General features: G+C 46.4%; 1 protein-coding gene across 1 annotated transcript; it reads right to left on the reverse strand.

The window, feature by feature from the left end:
- Positions 1–824: 824 nt before the first annotated feature.
- GJC3 (gap junction protein gamma 3) lies at positions 825–6965 on the reverse strand. The gene is made up of 3 exons (XM_070412627.1): positions 6895–6965; positions 1879–2663; positions 825–1117 (listed from the first exon to the last, which is right to left on the reverse strand). Exons 2-3 carry the CDS (start codon positions 2660–2662, stop codon positions 1110–1112), a joined length of 792 nt encoding a protein of 263 aa, XP_070268728.1. The 5' UTR covers position 2663; positions 6895–6965; the 3' UTR covers positions 825–1109.
- Positions 6966–16347: the final 9382 nt, after the last annotated feature.

The following is a 16347-nucleotide window of genomic DNA, read 5'->3' on the forward strand; positions in this document are numbered from 1 at the left end:
TGGGCTTGTGCCCTTGACTGGAATCAAACCCAGGACCCTTCAGTCCACTGAGCCAAACCAGCTAGGGCTCAGGTAAGGGATTCTTTATGAAACACTTGTGTAGCAGAAAGAAAAATTATCATTTTACCAGTTGTTGCCAAAGTGTCTCTTGGGGAACCAAATATCTTTCCTTAGGGATGCCCCTTGTTCATTTACTTGGGGTAACTTGGGATTCAGAAGGAGAAACAAAATTAGGTAACTACTCTTTGTTGAGAATTTGAGGACAAGGAAGAACCGAGGAGAGAGGTGTTTCTGTATAAAGGTGAAGGCTGGAACGCTCTTGGACAGAAATGACTGAGACTCAAGAAAAGAGAAACCTGTCATTCAGCTTTAAATTATCTCCCAAATCACACTATCATGTAAATTCCCCTTACCGTTACCCATGAGCACTGGAACTCATATGTCTTTTCAGTAGAGTTGAGGGAAAAGTAGGAACTTAGCTTCACATTTAAGGTGCTGTGTGCTGTAGCCAATGGAGCAACTGCCATGAACCAAGAAGAGAATGAGAATTGAGCAGAAATCAGAGCTGTCAGTGGTCCAGGGGACATAAGCCTCTGAATTCACAGTAATCTTCCTAAGGGATGTGGCCATGTGTTTGAATAAATCTAATCCATATATTAAAAGGACACTAGGTTATATGTGCTTGGAAGGCCAGAGTTTATGGGTGTGACATGTACTGCAAGGCTGGGGGTATTCAGGGTTATAGGACTTTGAAATTGGGGAAGCAGAGAATGTAAAACCACAGGAGAGAAATAAGTAGAGTCACTGAGACAAGAATTGTCTTTAGTAACAAGAATGCCACCAACAGTAGTCAATCTTTATTGCACAGGACAAGGGTGAGGCTTGATTTTATGGAGGTTTCTGCTGGCTTATTCAAACAAAGTCCATGAAAATTGTGATGCTGACACCAGAAAATTCTGGGAAGAAGGCACAAGCAGGAGTTCTTCAAGGAAATGTTTTAGGCAGCATGGCAACAGCCTCTAACTTGTCACGGAGATGTATCCCCACTCACTGGATGTTGGGGAGAAGATCCGGTCATGGGGTATACTTCAGAGTGGAGCCAGGTGTTTTTATAACTCTGCAAAATAGAAAATCAAGCAGAAGCTGAGACTTTCTAAATGGGAAGAGACCTCAATGGAAGCACTGGGAGGTACAACTGACTGAGCACGCTGGTCCTGGGTCATCGGAAGAAGTCATCAAATTGACGGGGATGGAGGTTGGGTTGGGAGCAGTGATCAGAACATCTACATAGAACCTGGTTTTCTACTTTTTAAAAAAGATTTAATGTATTGGAGTGACATTGGTTAATAAAATTATATAGGTTTCAGGTGTACAATTCTATAACATCATCTGTATATTATATTGTGTGTTCACCATCCCAAGTCAAGTCTCCTCCCATCACCATTTACCCCGCTCCATATACCCTATTCCAGTGATTCCCAAAGTGGGCGCTACCGCCCCCTGGTGGGCGCTGCAGCGATCCAGGGGGGCAGTGATGGCCACAGGTGCATTTGGGGGTGATGAGTAACTGCTATTAAAATTTTTAAAAAAATTTAATTTCCAGGGGCTGAGTAATATTTTTTCTGGAAAGGGGGCGGTAGGCCAAATAAGTTTGGGAACCACTGCCCTATTCTATCTCCCCCCACTCCCCTTTCCCTCTGGAAATCACCATACTGTTGTCTGTCTATGAGGTGTTGTTTTGTTTTGTTTGTTTTTGCTTAATCCCTTCACTTTTTTCTCTTTTGTAACATGTGGGAGTTGTACTTCCCGGAGGGTAAGGGTCCTGCCAACAGGGGATCATCAGGAAAGAAGAATGAGGGACATTGGTGCTCTTCTCACCTGCTACTCGGAACTGTTCTTTTGATTCCACCACTGGGAAGTTATCGTTTGGTTCCTTGTGTTTTCTGGTGGTCTCTGAAGTTGTGAGGTAGTTAGAAGAGGAAGATTTTTGCTTCCAGGTCTGCCACAACCTCCCCAGGCCCAGGAGCACCAGCTCCAAAAGAGTAAAGAAGAGACAGAGCCCACTGAGCCCAAACATGGTCTTTAGGAAGATGGTCTTCTCAGAGGGGCGGGGCACGTGGCAGGTTATACTACCGAGGCAAGGCTCTCGACGACATGAAAAGGAGCTGGGCATCTTGAACCCATACAGATGGTACTGCCCTCCCAAGGCTGCCCCCTCAAGGACCAGTCGCACCCCCAGCTGTGCCACATAGGCCCAGAGCAGCTTGGGGCTTTCAGCCCCTGAGACATCTGTGCTGCCCTGTCCTTGTCTGATCAGGGTCTCCTCCTCCTTCTTCACTTTTCTTGAGTCTTCCCAATGCCAGATGCCATGATACATGGTGAAACCCATGTAGAGGACACTGGGCACAGCCACCAACATGACCTGGAAGGCCCAGAAACGCAGTGGGGAGAGGGGGCGGAAGGCGTCGTAGCAGGCAACCTTGCAGCCTGGCTGCTGGGTGTGACACACAAATTCACTCTGCTCATCGCCGTAGACCCCCATCCCACTGGTAGCCAGCAGTATGAGGCGGAATCCCAGGAGCACCGGAAGGATGAGGCGCCCCACGGGGGTGGAGTGCCAGCTCTCCTCAGCCATCAGCCGCCTCAGGAATCTGCCACACATTCTGTTACGGAGCAGAGAACCATGGTGAGTGTAGGTGTGTTGCTCAATGTCCTTTAGGAGGAGCTGTAGGCCACCTCTTCACTCCTAATCCAAAGATGGGTAAGGCAAGCCTTGTTGCTCCTCTCCAAGGATCTGGCTGATCAAATACTAAGACTCTGATTGCACCTATTTATATAGTTAATGGAATCACCTATGTAAAATAATAATAGTAAGTGTGAATGTGGCTCTTTCTTCTGTCCTCTCCCCCGCTGCAGTGGAGAGGAACTCTCAGCATTGGTAGAGACCAGGGTCTGTCTTTGTCTCTTTCCCTCCTTCCTTCCCTCTCACCCTAAATAAGCTAAATAGCAAGAGACCAGTGTCCTCTGAAAACTGATATTTCCCCAGGTGATGGCTGTCAGCTCTGGTACGGCTGCTAGCATCACCTGAACAAAAATCAGTGCTGAGCTTGGGGAGGTTGTGTACAGTATTCTCTTGCTGTCTGCTTCTCTCTGGTCCCGTGCCCTCAGGCGTTCACAGGAATGTCTGGCTGGCCTCTGCTCCCATTACAAAGTAAAACTGAGATGTGGTTAGGAGGCTCCATGGGAATCAAGTGAAGAGAGTGAGTGTCAAGGCTTGCTTTCATCTAACGCTCTTTAGACCTAGGAAAAAGAGAACTTTTTGTTTCTTTTTCTTTATTAAGAAACACAGCAAAATGTACTAGTTAAATGTAATGGGGTGTGGGGTCAAAGCCCGAATTGACTGGGAAAAATTTTAAATTTTACTCTCCTTGCCATTGTTTCTTGGGCTCATATCTCACTCATGGTGAGAAGTGGCCATGGTCAGGAACAGATTTCAGCAATTCCTCAATTCTCTGGACAAAATATCATCATGCTACCAGCCCAGATTGTCATCTTTGTCTTTGACCCAATTAGCAGCCTTCCTAACGCCAAGTCACTGTTTCTAATCATCACCATTAAGCCCAAACTCTTAACACACCTGGTTCTTGTCACTCTTAGAAGACCACGCAAACCTCTTGTACTACAGTGAAAATAGAGACTCTTTGATATAAAACCTCACAGCTACTACTTCTCTCCATAGTCACTTCCTTGTATAGCATCTTAGAAAAAGAAGTGGCCCTACACTTGTCCAAGGCTACTAGCCCTTCCAAATCTGTGTCCTTTCTGACTTCTTCAAGTTTTTGATCCCTAAATTATTTTTCCTGTAATTTAGACCACCCTTATTTACTCTCTGACTATGAACTTACTTAGGTTTCTCCCTTTTAACTATAATAATAATAGCCTACACTTCTAAGTTAATATGGCAGCAAATGAAACATGCTTCCCAATTATGAAACCCACAAAGATGCACAAAAACAATTTTAAATGGGCATTAGTGTCATAAACTATAGATAAGAACAGGCCATATGCCAAAATTTAGGCAGAATGGTCACTTCTGTGCAATTGAAAGGAATGGATTAAGATGCTTCCAAAAGTTTCACTTGACCAGAGAAATATGTTCCCATCCACCAACTGTGAGGAACCATGTTTTGAGTCCTTAGAATCGAGTTTGAACCTCTGCCTGCTCCTCAGCCCCTATATTTCTACCCTCGTCATAGATTGTGAAGACTCATAAGTACATCAGGCCACTGAAAATTCATTTCCAAAAAACTGGGTTAAAATTTTTAGAAGAACCCTATTTTCAGTCTCTAAAAAGATGCAAAATTGTCCTCATGAATAAAGATGGCAAATTGAAGAGAGAGATGTATCTTCTCTCATTTCCAAGACTCCTCAAAATTCAGAATAAATGGATCTTTAAATGTATAAACCCACTACAAGTAGTGTGGGAGAAAGATCATCAGTAGCAAATCTAAAATCTACTTTGGCCCTGCAGTGTGGCTCGGTGGTTGAGCGTCGACCCATGCATGAAAGGTTGCTGGTTCAACATGGGGCAAGGCACATGCCCAGGTTGCCGGCTCTATCCCCAGTACGGGGCATCCAGGAGGCAGCAGATCGATGTTTCTCTCTCATTGATGTTTTTATCTCTCTTCCCTCCTTTCTCAAAATCAATAAAAACATTTTTAAAATTAATAAAATAAATGTATTCCTTTTAAAAAAAACTACTTCGGAGGCAATAGGACAGATTCTGAGGAAAATCAAATTGCAGTGCTAAAAGCACATTGAGTAATTCTTCAGAATTCAGGAGAAGAGAATGAATAATTAAAAATAATAAAAGGTAACTAAAGAAACAAAATCTGTTTTCTAACTTGAACATCAAGACAGCAATAAAACAAAATCACTAGCTTACTCACTGGATGAAAAAAAGTACCCCAAAAAAGTATATAGTGAAGTGTCTGGGGGAGAAAAACAGTTTCTTAATTAATGCTTAATTAAATTTTGTTTAGAGAGATATTGAGCTCCATAGAGAAGCAAAAGGAAGGTCAAGTTCCAATGCTGGTTCTGGGTTTCTCAACCTTGGCACTATTGACAATTGGTCCTGATAATTTTGTTTGGGGGCCCTGGGGGATGCTGTCCCGTGTGGTGTAAGACACTTAGCAGCGTCCCTGGCCTCTACCCAGTAGGTGCCAGTAGCACACTTCTCTCCTACTCATCTCAAATGTCTCCAGATATTGCTAATTGTTCCCTGGTTAAGAACCACTGTTTATGGTAGCTCTGGTCCATCACCTCTCTATTCTTGGCTTCAGTTACCAGCTCTGTAAAGCAAGAGCATCTCAAAGAGCTTTTATTGGTTGGGACGTGATAATCTACCCATTTCCAGGCTAGTTGCAAATCCTCCCTCAACCAGCCTCATCTATGAGGAAGCCTGCAGCCCCGCCCTGCCTCATAGTCTAGGGGGTTCCTGCCCTGGGGAGGCATCGTGGCGCTAATTGTTTCTGCCCTGGATCTCCTGGTGAGTTTCAGGCTGAGTTCTAATTTGGTAAATTCTGAAGTCTTGCTCTCAGCTCCTCATTTCCAAGTGCAGGCCCAACACTCTAAAAGGACTTCTGGCACATTCCCAGTAGAACTGCAATTTAACACAGAGCAGGCCTGGCATATTTTAAGTATTGGGAATTTGAGTAGTTTCCAAAGGCCTTGCCTCTGGTTCTTCTCTGTCCTGTGCCCACCCCAGAGCCAGAGCCAGACACCCAAATGTCTTCTAAGAGGTTCTAGGAACTGAACTGGGGTCTCCAGACCTCACCCCAGAGCTTTAGGGGTTTGGAGGGGAGAGCAGAAAAAGGACAAGAGGACTTGCCTGAGAACCCCTTTGCTTAGAGCCTCCATATCTAGTTCTGAGTCCCCTTCTGTCCTTTGCCCCATGGCTGTTGTCACCAAAACGCTTTTTCCACACACATTCTGGGGCCTCATGTTCAGACAAAATTGTGCTCCAGCTCCCAAAGTGTAGACCAAAGGGAGTTTCCTATAGACCTAAGCCTAACACAGTCCTCCCTCCTCCCTCATCTGCTTTCCTGGAACTCTGTGAACACCCCCAGCCCCCAATCTGTTCCAACCCTCCCCAGCCCACCTGTCTTATTCGCGGACCCACATCCTTCTATAAACGTGTCTGCAGCTCTGCCCACAAGGACCAGCGTCCCCAGGCTGAACTTCAGGACCTAAGGAGCTGAGGGCTCAGCATTGCTGACAAAGCTCAAAGCTCAGCACCACTCTGTTTCTAGGACTGGAGAAATAGTTTGCAGGTAAATTTGGGAGAGAATTGGTAGGTTCTGAGCCCTGTTAAGATTTTAGTTAGTGGAGCAATATCTGTGAGCTCAGTAGCTGGGAGAAGGAGGAAAGCCCAGTTTGAGGGGATTTTCAAATATGTAAATAGATTTTTTTTTAATCCATCATGATTTTGGTAAGAATTTTTCCAAGCATCTCTATTCTTTTGGAGAAAATGTTCAGGATTCCATTGATGGCAGAATCCATCGCAGTGAAGGTATGAGTGTAGGATGTCCACTGAGGACAGTGCTGGACTGGCTCACTGCTCCCATCTCACCTCACCTGGCCCGGAAAAGGTCCTACATTCTTTTGGTCGAAGTGTGGACCATGTAAAGCAGAACTGGCATCACCAGGTATGCAGAATCTCAGGCCACACCCCCAGTTTAGCAAATCAAATCTGAACTTTAATTATATCCCCAGGTCTTTGGTGTGCACAGTAGAGTTGGAGAAGGCAGTGTAGAGCCCCAGGCAGCCCCCACCACCTCTGCCCCTTAGCCCTGTGCCACCCCAGCTGCCCCCTGCCCCAGCATGAGCACTCACCTGGCAGCTTTGAGCAAAAGCACCAACAACTGGTGACAGAGAGAAACAGCCTCAGGCTGAAGTCCACAGGGTCCCAGTTCTCCCCCAGGCCCTGCCTCCTGCCACCGCCCACTTCTCCCCCTCCCGCTTCCATTCCTGGCAGCCTAAGTGAAGGATAAAAGAATTGCAGCTGGAGGAGCAGGCTGCCCTGCTGTTAAAGAATGGGCTGTAGAGAATAACCCTCTGTTGTTGAGAGCGAGGGTATGTGTCCTAAGTGAACTGACACAGGAATTTTCAGATTATCAGAAAGAGAGCATTGACTTCAGTATGTTTCCAACATGCAGGCTTGCCGGCAGCAGCAGATAGAATTTCCTTATTTATCTCAAGATGTCCTCTCCTCTTGACTGGGAGAAATAGCACAGGCTTCCCCCCACAGCATAATGGGCATCTGTTCCACGTCCCTCAGCAACCCCAGGAGCCCAGCTCCTCTCCACCAGGCCCAGTGAGAACTGTAACACCAGCCCCCATACCCATTACTGCCAATATTGCTAGAGCCCGATCCCCTCCAAAGAATGGGAAGGGAAAGGCTGGGGGAGCAGGTAGGTGGGTGCTGGATGGGAGAGTAACTCTCAGTGCAGAGTGAGGGATCTGTAGTGAGGGATCTGTTTATTCTGTTGCGGCTCCCAGAGCCAACATTCCACTCTTTAAGGAGGAGAGTTGGAGGGGACCTCAGTTCCAGATTCTGCCCCTATGGATATTTGGGGCATCATTCCACTGTTTTCTAGCATTTAATATTGTTATGGAGAAGTCTAAGTCCATCTGGATAGTCTTCACCATTTAAGTGATTTGATCTTTTTGACAATTTGTCAAATGAATTCTTTTTTTTTTTTTTTTTTTTTTTGGCTTTTGAAGCCTGTTCACTTTTTCGGGGATTCTATTAAGCACAACATAAAATAACCTCCCTCCTGGGCATGTTCACATCTGGGTCACAGGAAATAGTTATGCATCCTTAGGGTCAACAAACTTTGAGCATCCAGGCTTACTCCAATACAGCCACATCTTCTATTCATTTGCTGGATATCTTATATTTTGCCTTTTTTTTTAAATTTATTGATTAAGGTATTACATATGTGTCCTTATCCCCCCATTACCCCCCATCCCCTCTCCCCACTCATGTCCTCACCCCCTGATGTCTGTGTCCATTGGTTAGGCTTATATGCATGCATACACGTCCTTTGGTTGATCTCTCCCCCTTATCCCCACCCTCCCCTACCTTCCCTCTAAGGCAGTGGTTCTCAACCTTCCTAATCCCGTGACCCTTTACAGTTCCTCATGTTGTGGTGACCCCCAACCATAAAATTATTTTCGTTGCTACTTCATAACTGTAATTTTGCTACTGTTATGAATCGTAATGTAAATATCTGATATGCTATATGTGTTTTCTGATGGTCGTGAACCACAAGTTGAGAACCGCTGCTCTAAGGTTTGATGGTCTGATCACTGTTTCTCTGTCTCTGGATCTGTTTTTTCATCAGTTTATGTTTATTATGTTCCATAAATGAGTGATATCATGTGATATTTATCTTCTCTCACTGGCTTATTTCACTTAGCATAATGCTCTCCAGTTCCATCCATGCTGTTGCAAATGGTAAGAACTCCTGCTTTTTTACTGCAGCATAGTATTCCATTGTGTAGATGTATCACAGTTTTTTAAGCCACTCATCTGCTGATGGGCACTTAGGCTGTTTCCAAATCTTAGCTATGGTGAATTGTGCTGCTATGAACATAGGGGTGCATATATCCTTTCTAATTGGTGTTTCTAGTTTCTTGGGATATATTCCTAGAAGTGAATCACTGGGTCAAATGGGAGTTCCATTTTTAGGGGTTTTTTAATATATTTTATTGATTTTTTACAGAGAGGAAGGGAGAGGGATAGAGAGTTAGAATGGGCTGCATTTCCAGGTGAGCTCCTAGCCAGGTTAGAATGTGCCTTATTTAATCAGAATAAAACAATCATGATTAACAGAACATGATTAATATTTCTTACAATTCTAGCTGGTTCCCAATATTCTATTTCTGCCCCTATCATAATAACTTTACTTCAGTGGTCAAGGAATCTATGTGGGATTCAGCTATCTGCTAAGTTCGTCTATTCTAACTGTACATTCTAGAACATGGGAAATGAACAACAGATGGGTCTGTAGAGGCAATGAATGTAATCTATAACTGTGAGAGGGAGCTGGGGCAGGGCTCCATTTATTACCAAACCTCCACATGCCCTATGATGGAGCTTTGGGTCCTCAGGGTTCTCAGGGCCAGCTCAGATAATCTATGCAACCTCAAAAGGTCTCAGTATCCCCTTCCCCATTGTATGGATATTTGAGTAAATAGCTGTAGGTTACTTCGGGGGAGAACATGGGGAATCACTACTGCATGCACCTCACAGGGTATGTAGGGTACTTCCAGATGGAGATCCAACCCATCGGTTCTCAATCTAACTTACTTAAAACTAACAGTCCCCTTTGGAAACCAAGAGCTCTGACCCCACCATTCAGGGCTATACAGATGGTCCAGCTGGAGTGACCACAGTCCTTGTCTAAATGTCTGAAATGAGGGTGGAAAGTGGGGAGTGCACAGGGCCCAGGGAATAGGGATACTTTTTAAAGTTGCATGAATTTCTCCTGATTCTTCAATGGCCCCATTTATAAATGTCCACAGTGCCTGAGTCAGCGTGGGTATCAGGGGTGGAGGACGAAGTTGGTGCTGGGGGAGAGAGGGAGAGGGTTTCTGCCTAATTATTTCTAAGCTTCTAACAGGACCCTTAAACACCAAGACAAACTTCTCTTTTACAATAAGTTTCTGAGGACCGGTGCCAAGCAAGAAACCCCCACTTCTTTAGTCCACCAGACAATACCCTCTTTGTCCCTCCTCTTCCCACCAGATGAGACCAGCCTCCTCCCACAGCCATATGTTGGCAACATGTGCCAAGACCTGGAGCAGCAGGACGCCCAGGGTGCAAGGATCACCCAAAGTTAGGGAGTAGAAAGGAGTGCAGAGGCCTGGCATCTCGTACCCCACAATGATTGGAAGAAATAACTTTCTCTCTCCCTCCCTCTTTCTTTCCACAGATGGCTGTATCTATCTAGTTTGGGGGAGAGCAAGACACCATCAGGACCAAGGGTTAAAGAGGGGTCAGCAGAAAGAATCAAAACAAGAAGGAAAACCACCCCAGAGAAATAGATATAATGGTGTGGGGCCTGGGATACTACATGACCTGGAAAGAAGAGAGCTAAGCTAGTCCTGGGCCCATCATCACATGAAAATCTGGAGGAAACAAATATATAAGCTAAGCCCAGCAGGTGTGGCTCAGTGGTTAAGCTTCAACCTATGACCCAGGTGGTCACAGTTTTATTCCTGGTCAGTGCACATGCCCAGGTTGCAGGCTCAATCCCCAGTGTGTGGTGTGCAGGAGGCAGCTGATCAATGATTCTTTCTCATCTTTGAAGCTTCTCTCTTTCCCCCTCCCTTCCTCTCTGAAATAAATAAAAATATATATTTAAAAAAATATATATATATATATAAGCTAATAACTTCTTTTTTGTTTGTTTGTTTAATCCTCACACGAGGATATCTTTCCATTGATTTTTAGAGAGAGTGGAAGAGAGAGGAAAAGACAGAGAGAAATATCAATGTGAGAGAAACACATCGCGCCCTGCACGAGCCCTGAGGGCTCAGCTGGGGAGGAACCTGCAACCGAGGTACGTGCCCTTGACCAGAATCAAACCCAGGACCCTTCAGTCCGCAGGCTGATGCTCTATCCACTGAGTCAAACCGGCTAAGGCCTAAGCTGATAACTTTTTAAGACTGTGTAGGTTTAGACTCTGTAACATTTACAAATAGTCAGCAAATGCATTTCTCACCAGCATGGCAACTCAAAGAATCTACACTAATAAAAGAGAAACATGGTAATTAGCGTACGACCGCTACCCTTCCCATTGGTTAATCAGTGAGTATATGCAAATTAACTGTCAGCCAAGATGGCGGCCGGCAGCCAGGCAGCTGGAAGTGAACATGAGGCTTGCTTGCTGCAGACTCCAACGTTCCCCGCCTCACTTGCCGGGCTCTGAGCTACAACTCTAAGCAACTATGTACTATGTTGCAAATAAGAAGATAAACAAAACCCCAGAAACCAGCTTTCATTCAGCAGGGCTTTAGCAACATTGTATCGATGTTTTCAGCAGCGGGGCCTCAGAGCTAAAGCTGGCCCAGAATAGAAAAAAAAAAAAAAGGAAACAAGGAGCGGTTGGAAGCTTCAGTCACTCGCTTCTGGAAAACAGCCCTCAGCCCCTCACCCAGACTGGCCAGGCACCCCAGTGGGGACCCCCACCCTGATCCAGGACACCCTTCAGGGCAAACCAGCCGGCTCCCACCCGTGCACCAGACCTCTATTCTATATAGTAAAAGGGTAATATGCCTCCCAGCACCGGGATCAGCGGAGCAGCGAGGCTCCCAGCACCGGGATCAGCGTGACAGGGGGCAGCGCCCAAACCCCCTGATCGCCCTGCAGCTGTGTGTTACGCTCTGTGTGTGATAGGGGGCAGGGCCACAACCTCCCTATCTGCCCTGCTCTGTGCCTGATAGGGGGGAGCTCCCCAATCCCCTGATTGCCCTGCGGCTCTGTGTTTGACAGGGTGCAGCGCACCAACCCCCTGATCGGCCCTGCTCTGTGTGTGACAGGGTGCGGCGCCCCAACCCCCACCCCCTCACGGGCCCTGCTCTGTGTGTGACAGGTTAGAGCCATAACCTCTCTATCGGCCCTGCCCCGAGTGTGACAGTGGCGGCACCCTAACCCCCTGATCGGCCCTGCTCTGTGGGTGATAGAGGGTGGCGCCCCAACCCCCCTCCACGGGCCTTGCTCTGTGTGTGACAGGGTAGAGCCATAACCTCCCCATTGGCCCTGCCCTGAGTGTGACAGGGTGCAGCGCCCCAACCCCCTTATCCGCCCGACTCTGTGAGTGACAGCGGGGAGCTCCTCAACCCCCTGATCGGCCCTGCTCTGTGCGTGACAGGGGGCAGCGCCCCAACCCCCTGATCGGCCCTGCTCTGTGCATGACAGGGGGTGGCGCCGCAACCTCCCCATCGACCCTGCCTTGAGTGTGACAGGGGGCGGTGCCCCAACCCCCCAATCGGCCCTACCCTGTGTGACTGAGGGTGGCATCGCAACCTCCCGATCCGCACTGCTCTGTGCATGATGGGGCGGCGCCCCAACTCCCCAATCGGCCCTGCCCTGAGCCTGACCAGGGGCTGCACCTAGGGATTGGGCCTGCCCTCTGCCATCCGGAAGCAGGCCTAAGCCAGCAGGTCGTTATCTCCCAAGGGGTCCCAGACTGCGAGAGGGCACAGGCCGGGCTGGGGACCGCCCCCCCCCCCCCCCCCCCCCCCCGCCGAGTGCACAAATTTTTGTGCACCAGGCCTCTAGTTGTTGATAAAGAGACAGAATCCTGGTTTTACTCCATGCTGATCCCATCTGGGGTAATTAATTAATCAGAATAATTCATTATCTGAATTTAGAAAATTCGCCTTCCTGCACCCTCTTTCTTTTTTCTTTCTTTTTTTTTTTTTCCTTCCTGCACTTTCTATCAAAGGCAAGTCCTTCTGCCCATGTGAGCATGCAATACTGTGCCACAGCTATTAATCCCAACCACTAGGTTTTCCTTCTTGATCCTCTGCTGCCCCACAGTGGGACTCACAGTTGACCCACTCCTCAAAAGTCCTTTCCACTTTTGCAGGTCCTTCCTCTGTGCCTTTCTTTACCAAATTTTCCATGCCCAGTAAAGTCTTTCCTAGATTGTAGGCCACTGCCCATCCCAACAATCAAGCCTTCTTTCTCTATGATTGTGAAGGCAGTAAGTCCCTGGGACCCTAGAGCCATGTGATGGGAACAGAGGAGAGGAGGAAAGCCAAGTGCAGAAGACCAGAGAGGACATCTTCATGGTGACCTTGAAAGAGATCATGGACTATTCCAAAGACAGAGAAAGCCAGTGGACTGAGTGTTGTGGATGGAAGGTATATACAGGGGTGGACAAAAGTAAGTTTACAGTTGTTCATATGGAAAAATATATAATACAAGATAAATAATAATGCAAGAATAAACTCTGTTTTGCACACTCATGACTGTAAACCTACTTTTGTCCACCTGCATGTGCTGTTTTCACAAGATCAAGGGGCAGTCCCAATTAAATTAGGCATAAGAACAAGAGTTAGGAAAGGAAATATCAGATCCCTAAAAGATCAACAAAAGACACAAATAGAAATACACAGATTCTTCTGCCTCTCCTCCCCACAGCACAGCTGCTTTCTCCTTCCCCATCACATCCCCATTCTCACTTCCAGGCCTCAAGTCTCGCAGGAAATAATGTCAAAGTCAGCTCTTAAGCAGGCATGTCTGATCTCTCAGCTCCACAACTGCACTTGTCTGAGGCTGTTCCTACTTTAAAAAGTATCAGACTCACCGTGCCCAGGGATGTTGGGAGAAAAGTGAGCCAACCTTGGGGTCAGTCAAACCTGGGTTCACATGGTGGTTCCACCAGTCACTAGCTGTTTTACAGGGACTTAATCAAGTGACCTAATCATCTATGCTGCATTGCATCAGTGAGTCCTCTCATGGCTGTCATGAGAATTCAGTTTTTAAAACTAGTCTATGTAAGCTTCATGAAGGTAGAGGCAGCGTGTCTCTTGATCTGCCCTGCACCCTCATTGCCAAGGGCATTGCTCAACATTGAGAACTTGCTCAGTAAATATAGCCCATAGTTCAGAGTCTAGGCTAGGTGCTCACTAAATGTTTTTCTTTTTCTTTCCATAAACTATTACAGCTACATGGGACCCTGAGGATCCTCCACGCCATTTTACACATGAGAAAACGGACTCTAGTAATTTATATGGGTCATACGGACTCCAAGAGGCAGAACAAGACAGAGGCCAGTTGCTCAGACCTTGTGGAACTGTTGATACAAGGCACAGAAGAAGAGATAAAGAGTGAGATTAGATAACAAAATGCCCCCCCAAACTGCAGAGAATGGGAAATCTCAAAGAGGAGAAATTGGGAAAATAGTCTGTATCTCCTAAGTAGGAGTGATTAAGGCACATGGACTAGGAAGGACATTGGCTGGAACAGAAAAGTTTTAGTCAGAAGTTATGAGTAACAGGAGTAATGAATAAAGACAGAAAGAGGAGGACCCAGGGTAATTATATAGTGGTATTTATTAAGCAAATACTATGTAACAAGTATATATATATATATAATCTCATTTAATTCTCACCAAAAACAAGGTCTGTAAAATCCATATCATTAACCATAACTCACTCTATTGGGTAAAATCTTAGTTAGGGGTTACTGTTTTGAATAATCAGAAGAAGGTCAAAATCCTAAGTAGGCATTACACTTATCCCAAAAAGTGTGTGTTCAGGGAAGAGAAAACAATGAGGAATTACTGAAGATGAGTGAGGGAGATGGGGACATCGGGAATTTGAGATGGGATATTAAAAGCAAGATAAAGGAGCAGACGTAATCACTCTACAGTCACTCGACCAGGCAGTTCAAGTCTTAAGTTGGATGGAAAGAAAAGTTGCAAATAATATAAAGATTAAAAATCATTTTTGTGTTGTTTTTGAATAGCTATGAATATTGTTGTGTCTGTTTCCTCAGTATTCCCAAGATATCCCAAGAAAGAAACTATTCAAGTGACTCAGGAAAGTCAGCAAATCTGATGTTCCCCTCCCAGCCTCCCTCTTGTGGCAAAATAGGATATTACCACTTAGACTCAAGAAACACCAACACATATGTAAATGTCTAGCTTGGACCTTACTGAAGGGAGGACATTATGTGTATGGTGGCTGCTGCAGAGTTCCAGGAAGCTGTCAGCAAGAGCTGAATCATCCTGTTCACCCTGCAGTAGTTAATCAGGTTTCCCAAAATTGCACCAGCACATCTGGAGGTCTTCATTGCTCAACCCCTTTTCCCCATGGCTGTTTGCTCAGCCTGGTACATCAACAGATGGATTGATCAGCTTAGCACATGAAGTCCCCTTTGCCAATGGGGACCCAAATGCAAAAAAAAAGGTACAGATACTTGTCGAAGTCTGGAAATTAACCCTACTTTCAACCCAATGAATGAGTCCGTTACTGTTTTGTGGATGCTGGCAGAAGACAGGAGCGCGAGACGAAGGACTGGTGATCGTGGCACAGCAAGCAGCATGAGCAGCATATTGGCCAGGGTTGTCCTGAACCCCTAACTCCCAGACAGTAACTTCAAAGAATCCAAGTGGATGCTCTACAGGCAGGAGGCTTGCAGTACAATCAAAGAACACTGAGCTTGAGGAATGCACGCTTTTATAGTCAGCTGTCATAAGCCTGGTTAAAATCACACGGGGTTTTGCATACATGACATGCTCAGTATGAATGTGCAGGAACTTCAAGGCCCATGGCTAATTGCCCTTCCCAAAAGCACCCTCCCCAATTTCTTCCTCCACCCCCACCTTCGTGCTCGATCAGCTGGTTGTTCCCTGACTCACAGCAGATTGTTCCTACAGGTGAGGCAGGATTGCCTCAGAACAGCGCTAACATACTGATCATCGGTGACTCCCATGGATGTGGGACGCAGGAAAGGTTCAAGATTCTGGGCTACATCAGCCAACGGCCCTGCCTTTCTGTGTGTGTGTTTGGACGTGTGGGGAGAATCTGTGCAGTGCCCCCATCCAATCTACAACACCCTAGGGGGGTTTTTCACCCCCTGCCCTCCTCACAACCATCACCCAGGATGCCCCCCTGTGGTTCTCAGGTCATTCCTGGAGGAAGGGGGAGCACCAATATTCCTATCTGGGCTTTCCAAAGGAATCAGGCAGAGGAACGTCCTCACTGGCAGTGATCAAGGCCATAACTCAGTGCTCTCCTGGCAGGGCATAAGCCATGAAGGATTGACTGCCCTTCTTGTTGCCCCCCATTGGCTCTCCTCTTCCTCAGCCATGATTGGTTGGGAGAGGATGGCCCAGAGCTCCCCCTTCCCTAGGTTCCCTCTGTCTCTTGTGGGTAGCCCTCCCTGCCAAGGGAAAGGAGGGTTCTCCTGCCATTGGGCATTGCCGCCAGCCCCCTCACTGGCCCTGGAAAGCTCCGGGTTTTTCATTCGGTACAGGAGCAGAGGGATGGGCCATTTTGTTTGTGGAGTCCCTCAGCCAAGGGGGAGGTGGTTTCCTTAGTTGAGGAAATCCCCCTGAAACTATAGTAAAAAGAAAAAGAGATGGTAGGAGCGAACACATAAGAAAATTACTGGCCAGAAGGTCCAACAGTTATGCAATAGAAGTTGCACACAGAATGAATTGAGGAGGAATAGACTCATACCAAAGCATATTGTCATGAAATTTCAAAAAACTAGAGAAAAAAATTAAAATTGTACAAGTTTCTGGATAGGACAGAAAAAAA

This window comes from Myotis yumanensis, unplaced genomic scaffold, assembly GCF_028538775.1.
Source record: "Myotis yumanensis isolate MYYU_CA2020_CCGP unplaced genomic scaffold, mMyoYum1.0.hap1 SCAF_4, whole genome shotgun sequence".
Lineage (NCBI taxonomy): Eukaryota > Metazoa > Chordata > Mammalia > Chiroptera > Vespertilionidae > Myotis > Myotis yumanensis.

What these genes read in the sequence shown, in the direction of transcription:
- GJC3 (XM_070412627.1), bottom strand. Translation starts at nt 2,662, where the DNA reads ATGTGTGGCAGATTCCTGAGGCGGCTGATGGCTGAGGAGAGCTGGCAC.